We start from the raw sequence: 8,163 nt of genomic DNA, 5'->3' as shown, positions 1-8,163 counted from the left end.
ATATATTGAACCAAAAGTTTCTTTTTTCCTTTTAGGGCTGAATTAGTAATGTTGGAGTAAAATAGCTATTCTGCCCCTTAGACATATAGGGAACCAATGACTGCACTTTTAACTTTTTGGTCTAATTGTATTTTGTTCTTGACAGTTCAGCGACGAAGAACCCATTCTTCCCGAGGGAGGTATCCAGGCTAGATCTCCAGGTTAGTGCTAATGTGAATACTCTTTCTTTCTAAATAATGAAAACCCAATCATCCCCTGTCTTTGCACTCAAAGGTGCGCACATTCTCGATGCCTAAAGGCATTTAGGGAAGCATTAAGCTACTTAATTAGTTTAAACTAGCAGTGTGACCCGCGCATTTGCGCCGCTAGGTTTATGTAATATTATTAAAGTATCCTTTTACAAATTTGACACATGCGCTTTAACAAAACAGAATTATATATAATTATGTTTGCACAAAATCTATGACAATTTGTCTATTATTTTAATTGGCCAATCAAAATATGTTCATATGATTGTCTATTTTTCTGAACTCCACACAATCATCTGAATGGCTGCCCAAAGGTGAGAGTGCCATTTAGATAGTTGACCACAAAACTAAATATCCTTTAGAGAAATACCTTGTTTATCATAACTTTGTGATATACTACATGCACGCCTCAATTCCATAAAGCATTTGGTCTTGTAAATATGTTGAATGATTATTTAGTCTATTCGATATATTTAATACATTCCATAGCATGTCTTTCTTGCTAGGTTATTTTTGTATATATATTAATAGTACACGTTAGTAAAGTTATGTACAGAAGATTCTTAGGATGGACTCAATTCATTATGAAATTTTCGAACCAATAGTTGAATCATTTTTTATTACATTTCTATCTTTTATTCCAACTTCGTTTTTTAAAAGTAGTTTATTACGTCTAAGCTATTTAAGTCACTTCCGGAGGATGTTCTTTTACCTATGTCGTTCGTATGAAAGCAAAGTTTTCAGTATATTTATATTTTTAATAGTAATTATGTATAAAAGGTAGTAATATTCTTTATCTGCCTTAGAATATATCTATGCATAATTTAGTCTAAGTTAAGCTACTTGAATTTTATATGGAGTTTACTCTAACTTATCTCCATAGTTACACTGTTTTCTTTTGCCAATTGTATACATAAAAATATATTATTTTTATGAAAAATGCTGATTTATTTGTAAAGAATATTTTCAGTTTATGCCACTTGATCAAACTACAAATTGCATAAACTTTCAAAACCATTTTTGTGCACACACTGGTCCAATCTCGGGCGTGTGTATCTTATAGTTTGACTACATCTTTATTGTTGCGGGAAATAGTTTGACCACATCTTATAGGAGCTGCATGTCCGCCTTTACTTTTTATTGACCCTTTTTTTCTGGCCATACTATTTCTTCTAGCCTACTCCCTCCGTCTGGTGAAGAGTGTACATCTACCTTTAAAATTTGTTCACAAAAGAGTGTACTTCTATCTTTCCAATGCACTTTAAAGTAGAAAAAAATACTTCTCTCTCATCACATGGTAATCAAGACCAATAGCAATCTACACATGGTCTTCTTAATTTCTACATGCACTTAGCTCATTAGGGGTTGAATAATTAAAGAGAAGAGAGATATAGTGACTTGCACCTTCCCAATGCATTTTTTATACTTAACATCATAATTAGTCCTAAAAATTTTAGATGTACACTCTTCACTGCACGGAGGGAGTAGTGCTCATATATGGCAAATTTTCGTGTTTTAACCCTTTTTTAAAACCTATTCGAGATTTGACCCTAGTTTGAAAAAAATTCGAGATCTGACCCTTTTGCTACCGCCAAAGTCTATGGCGGTAGGGTCTAACATCCTACCGCCAGAGACTTTGGCGGTAGGAAACATCGCTACCGCCAGCAGGGCTGGCGGTAGCCTGCACAACCCTACCGCCAAGGTGCTTGGCGGTAGGCACGAGCACGCACTGTGTTTAATACTTAGGAGCTTTTTGGCGGTAGGGCATGCAACCCTACCGCCAGGGACCTTGGCGGTAGGCTGTTATACCCTACCTCCATGGTCCCTGACGGTAGCAAAAGGGTCAGATTTCGATTTTTTTTCAAACTAGGGTCAAATCTCCAATAGGTTTCAGAAAAGGGTCAAAACACGAAATTTAGCCCTCATATATAGGAGCTGCATGTCCGGCTTTACTTTTCCCAACTGGGGCTCTTTATTTTCGGTCAGACTATATTTTCTTGTCAATATTGGAGTCCGTGTTCTTTTGCCACACACGTCTCTTTTGTGTTAGACCGATTCCAACACAAAATTTAATCTGTATAGTTAAACATGATGGTTTGTTTGCCTTTTGTTTTAAGTATATATAATAGATAGAAAGATCCTAGTGCTCACATTATAACACACATGAGATTGCATCCAATAGCAATTTGCTTTTGAGCACGTGGTATTCATTCTTCATGACGAATTCTTGTATACATTGTTAAAAAAATGAGTAACGGGATGAAGCATAATTAGGATGCTACGTTTTGGGCCCAAATGCAAATTTTCCACCACAAAGCTACTGGCCGTCAGAGATCGATGACCACTGACATCTCTGTTTTTTTTAGGAGCTTAGGAGACTCCAGTTCTAGTACGTAGTACTATCTAGCTAAGCAGAAATTAGCGAGCGCCTGTTGTTCTAACTGAAAAAATGTTTTAGTCCAGACAAAAGGGAGAAAAATACACATGCTGCCGCGAACGGCGTCTGCGTCCGACACGATGGTGTCCAGGTACCGGCCGAGCGAAGCAGTGGGGGCGTGGACGGAGAGCCTTGGGTCAGAGAGCGGCTTTGTCAGCGAGAAGTACGGCGCCAAGATGGAGCAGCTCTCAAGCCTCGTTGCCGCCGGAGCGGACGAGGTTGGGTACGGCGCGGAGATGATGGAGCTTCAGAATTCTGCGGGGTCGAGGCAGCGGGGCGAGAGGTGCCTCCCGCCGGCGATGCCGAGGCCGGCTGGGGCGTTCATGCGCACGGAGCGACGTGGTGGGCGGCTGATCCTCACCCGGGAGGTGCGGCCGGTCGAGCGGCCACAGGAGGCTTTACATGCGTCCCGCGCCGGCGGGCGCCTGCTCCTGGAGATGCCTCGAAATTGGACGTCATGACGATGGGGATATGATCGAGGCGATGAGATCAATACACTCGTGAGTCGTGCCTCGATTCGAATGCCGCCGCTGGATTGGAGAGTAGCCTGCTGCTTCAAATGCATTATTGGTTCCCTTTTATTCTTTATATTTTCCATTTCTTACTTACAAGAGACAGTTGCGAAATGAGGTACGCGGTAGTTTTCGTTTTGAGATCTCATCGTCATGTACGTAGATTTTGTACTCCAGGATTAATTCCCGATAGAATTCACTCTTTAGACTGGTTTCTCTCTTGATGATATTATTTGGGGATCCATGATAGAATAATATTGCAATAAGGATTTACCTTTTGCATGCAGCAATTAGCGGCGCACCTCGGTTAGGCATCGGTCTCATAGCATGATTAGGCCTTGTACAATGGGAGGTGCTTAGGAGAGGTGCTTAGAGAAATAAATCAGAATTTTCTTAAGCACCGGTGCTTATTTATGCAGGGTAGACGCTTAACTAAGCGTCTCTCCTATAGAAATAGATACCGGTGCTTCAGAAAAATCCGGTTTATTTTTCTAAGCACCTGCCTAAGCATCTCCCATTGTACAAGGCCTTAATAGTATAGCCAGCTGATGGTTGTATGATCTTATTACATCATGTATAGCCAAGTTTACAGCTGATAAATACAATAATTGCATATAGATATGTATTACTTTGTTGATACATGACTCATCTTCTCTCACAAAGTGTGCAGGAGCGCATACTACAGCCGGCTGGTAATTAGTAGCCCGCTTCTTTTCTCTCTCCTCTTTTCTATGCTCTTCTCTCTTCTCCAACTCATTAAAAATATATTATTTAAAGTCGTATAGCCCGCCTATGTCATACTATTATACTTGCTCTCAAAACTCCGGTATATATTTGACCGGACGATTTTGTTTACTTTGCAATCTGATGCGGTCTGCATCGGTCCATGAACTGATCTGAATGTCTATTTTTCAGCAAAGTGAAGACAAACATGGAGAGCTATACTGGAGTCCAGACATACACTTGACCAACCAAAAGCCTCTGCATGGTACTTCTCTGCTCTCTCTCTCTCTCTCTCTCTCTCTCTCTCTCTCTCTCTCTCTCTCTCTCTCTCTCTTCGCACATGAATGGTCCCTCTCTCCTCTCTCTCTCCTTCCAACAGGACACAACATCGTCATATCCCATCACATGCATGGTCCCCCTCTCCTCTCTCTCCTCCCAGTCGGACACAACGGGTGTGTTTGGCAGCCGTAGCAGCTGGGGCTGCTTATTAGCTTAGCCTGGCTCAAGAGAGCCTGAGTGAGAAAATGCAGGCTGAAAACTAATATCTGCACATTGTTTGGTTGCCCACATCTAGTCCTCTTGCATTAGGGGTACAATTTTGGCATAGCGTTGTCTGCATTGGCTCGGCTCACATAACTATACGGTGTTTGGTTGTATACGCGGGATATGATTAAGAGCTAACACTTACACTTAACACACACATTGTGCCTCGCAATTGCAGTGACCGCGGCGCCGTGTCCGACACGATGAGCACGGTGTCCCGGGCGAGCGTTCTTGCCGGCGCCGCAGCGAACTAGTTGCTAGCATTGCCACCGCAGATGAAGTTCGTGCTGACGAGCGTTGAGGCAGAGGAACAGGAAGGATAAATGCAATGCGTGTCGGACCATGGCGACTTCGATGGACGGTGGTCGTGGCTCCGCATCCGACACGACGAGCATGGAGTCGTGCGCGAGCGACCCCGTCGGTGGCGCGACGAACTAGTTGCTAGCCTCATCGACATAGGGAAAGTCCGCACGAAGACAGTGTACAGAGGAGGAAAAATGCAGTGCTCGCGCCATGACAACATCAGTACAGTAGGACGAGAGAGAGGAGGCCGAAATGAACAATGCCAAAACCACTCCAGTGTAGTAGGACGTGGGCAAGGAGGTCAAGAGAACGGCCCGGCGTTGAAACGGACGAACAAGAGGGCTCTGAGACAGAGGACAAAGGAGAAGAAATACAGTGTGCGCGTAAATTACGGCATCGGTGCAGTAGGATCGATGAAACAGAAAACTTGCAATAGGAATATTGTGAGGAACTATGAGATTAGGCTACTAGTCAAAGAAAATTTTAAACTGTCGATCATGCGCGACGAATCTGACAAGATTCATCCAACATAGCTCGTAATGTGAAAACAAAATTGAGCATTTACGATTGACAAAATTACGAACAAATTGTCTGAATAGAACCATAACATCGTTGTGCATCTTTTTCGTGTAGAGCTTATCTCGAATCGAAGCACCGTTATGTAGATTAAAGGGGAGAAAGAAGAAATGAGATTAGAGAGGAGGTTAGTAGAGGTAGAAGAAGAAGCACGTACATAGCTCGCATTTCTCCATCCACCTCTCGGGCAAGGGGCCCACCCACCTCAACTCGTTCTGGCTCCGCTCGGCCTGACTCGTGAGAAACTACCGATCTGAACATTCCTAGCAAGCCAGACCCAGAGGCGCTTTAAATTTCATGTGCTGCAGATCAAACAAAAAACGCAGGCAACCAAACAAGCCAGATTCTTCCAGAGCGTGCCTGGTTGGTCTATATGCGGGTCAGCGTTGCAAATGCCCTTAATCATACATACGACTTTGATGTTGCATTAGAATTTTCCCTGTTGACACAGCGGTGCATGACGCTATTGTTGTTGCAACCATGGCACTGAGATTTTATGGAGGCCATCTTTTCGTCCGTGCGCATTTTCCGGTGTTGGGTCACGGGTTGGACCCGATGGCCTCTTTTATTTGTGCACTTTGACATCTTTCACAGCTCTGTGTTGGCGATGAAGTAGACGGACTTCGGCCTAATAAACCGGTCAGCCTTTAAATTTTTTTTAGGCAAACTCGCAAAGCTTTTTATTGACCCGTCACAATGTTTACAGGGACGAAACTAAGCTCTCCAGGGTGGCCTAACCAAACATGACGGCCGGTCCCTAGAGTTAAGGCATGCTTTGCAAGTTTGTGGGCCTCGACATTCGAGGTTCTAAACTCATGAGAGAAAATACAAGAATTGAAATCTCTAAATAACTGTTTAATCTCCAACACCACTGCTCCATGCTCAGCTGAAGTACCCTTCTCAATTGCCTCCACTACAGCTCTGCAATCTCAAGCCACCGCCACCTTTTGGATGTATAGATCATGAGCTAGTGCTAAGCTCTCTCGGATGCCAAGTACCTCCAGCACCTCCGGGTCTTCAATGTTCCCGAACACCATGGCTGACGCCCCCTGATAGACTCCTTCTTCATCGCGGCAAATCACCCCAACAGCACCATAACGCCCCGCCCTTGAAACTGCAGCGTCAGAGTTGATCTTTGAATGATCTTCTGGGGGTGGTAACCAACCCCGTGGTCTAGGCACGGCCTCACGAGCAGCGGGCGATGGAGAGTCCATGTAATCAAGATCAGCCAGGAATCTGTCTACAAATGCATGTGTTGCGAATGGTGTTTGAAGAACTCCCTCATGGATAACTTTCCTCCGTGCATTCCAAATGGCCCATAGGGTGGTAATGAGAACGGAAAACTCCTTCTGTGAAATCATGTCACTCATGGCAAATAACCAGGCCTTAGCATCTTCATCTTTATTCATGCACATGTGTTGCACTAGCTCCTCGTTTGACAGTGCCCAAACACTCCATGATAGTGTGCAATCAAGCAAAGGGTGTCGCCAATTGTCCTCCATCCCGCAAATAGCACAAGCATGAGAGTCTGACATATTTTGTCGGTGTAGCACATCGTTGGTTGGAATGGAATGTTGTGCTAACCTCCATGTGAACACCTTCAGTTTAGATGGAACCTTGGGTGTCCACACCGACGTCCAGCCCCGCCGATCTCCCTCGCCGTTTGATGTATCTTCCCCGCCCTCCAACCAAGCTTCTCTTCCCCTCTTGACTCGACTGAGTAAGAAATATGCCGATCGCACCGAAAAAATGCCTCTAGGGTCACCGGCCCATGCCCAAAATTCCTCCACTTGACTGGTACACAGTGGGATCTTAAGCACTGATTCAGCATCTAGAGGAGTGAAAACTTGGCGTACTAGTTCCTCCTTCCAGCTTGTTGATGATGCATCAATGAGCTCAGACACTGTTTGCGGTGGGTTGTCAACCATGGCCCTGATTGGTCTCCATAATAGATCCCTGGGTATCCAATTGTGTGCCCAAATGTTTGTTGTGGTACCATCTCCTATCCTGCGTATAATGCCCAGTCTCATTATATCTCTGCCGTCTAGGATAGCTCGCCATATCTGTGATGGATAGTGGCCAAGCTCCGCCTCAAGGATTGTAGTGTCAGGATAATAAACTGCCTTCAGCAACCTCGCACTGAGAGTGTCGGGCTCATTCAACAACTTCCATGATTGTCTTGCTAATAATGCAAGATTAAAAAGTTCCATGTCTCTAAAGCCCAGCCCTCCTAGATTTTTTGGCAATGTAATGACATCCCAAGACACCCAACAGGGCCTTCTCCTACCTTGCTTGCTTCCCCACCAAAACTGTCTTATGATAGAGGTGATGCTTTCGCATAAACCCCTTGGCAATCTGAAATAAGACATGGAAAAGACAGGTATGGATTGTGCTACTGATTTGATTAGAACCTCTTTCCCGACTGCTAACAAAAGCTTCTCCATCCAACCTCTTATCTTCTCCCAAACCCTATCCCTCAGATATTTGAAAGTCCCATTCTTCGAATGCCCCACCTCAATCGGCAGGCCCAAGTATTTTTCACTAAGGGACTCATTCTGCACATTCAGACAATTATTCACCTCTTGTTTGAGAGAGTCAGGACCCCCTTTACTGAAGTAAATTGACGACTTGTCGTGATTGACTCGTTGTCCTGATGCCGCACAATAAACATCCAACAGGTTTGAAACCATATTTGCACCCTCCACGCTAGACTTAAAAAGCAGCAGGCTGTCATCTGCAAACAAAAGGTGGTTAACAGCAGGAGCTGAGGGGGCCACCTTGATTCCGAGCAAAGACGACTGTGAACTTGATTTTAATAGGC

General features: G+C 44.3%; 1 protein-coding gene across 4 annotated transcripts in view; it reads left to right on the top strand.

Annotated features, from left to right (window-relative positions):
- LOC119270617 (putative receptor-like protein kinase At4g00960) overlaps window positions 1-3,483 on the top strand; it is a 19,807-nt gene extending 16,324 nt beyond the window's left edge. For 3 of the 4 annotated variants that reach the window (XM_037552637.1, XM_037552635.1, XM_037552636.1), the window contains 2 exons: window positions 146-200; window positions 2,712-3,483. In XM_037552637.1, the coding sequence (XP_037408534.1) occupies window positions 146-200; window positions 2,712-3,160 (504 nt within the window). In that variant the 3' untranslated portion in view covers window positions 3,161-3,483. Of the gene's footprint in view, window positions 1-145; window positions 201-2,706 lie in introns of all 4 variants that reach the window. The other variant, XM_037552638.1, reaches the window with a different exon arrangement.
- The last annotated feature ends 4,680 nt before the right edge of the window (window positions 3,484-8,163 follow it).

The sequence above is a fragment of the Triticum dicoccoides genome, chromosome 3A, assembly GCF_002162155.2.
Source record: "Triticum dicoccoides isolate Atlit2015 ecotype Zavitan chromosome 3A, WEW_v2.0, whole genome shotgun sequence".
NCBI classification, from domain to species: Eukaryota; Viridiplantae; Streptophyta; class Magnoliopsida; order Poales; family Poaceae; genus Triticum; species Triticum dicoccoides.
This window is presented reverse-complemented; position numbering and strand designations above follow the sequence as displayed.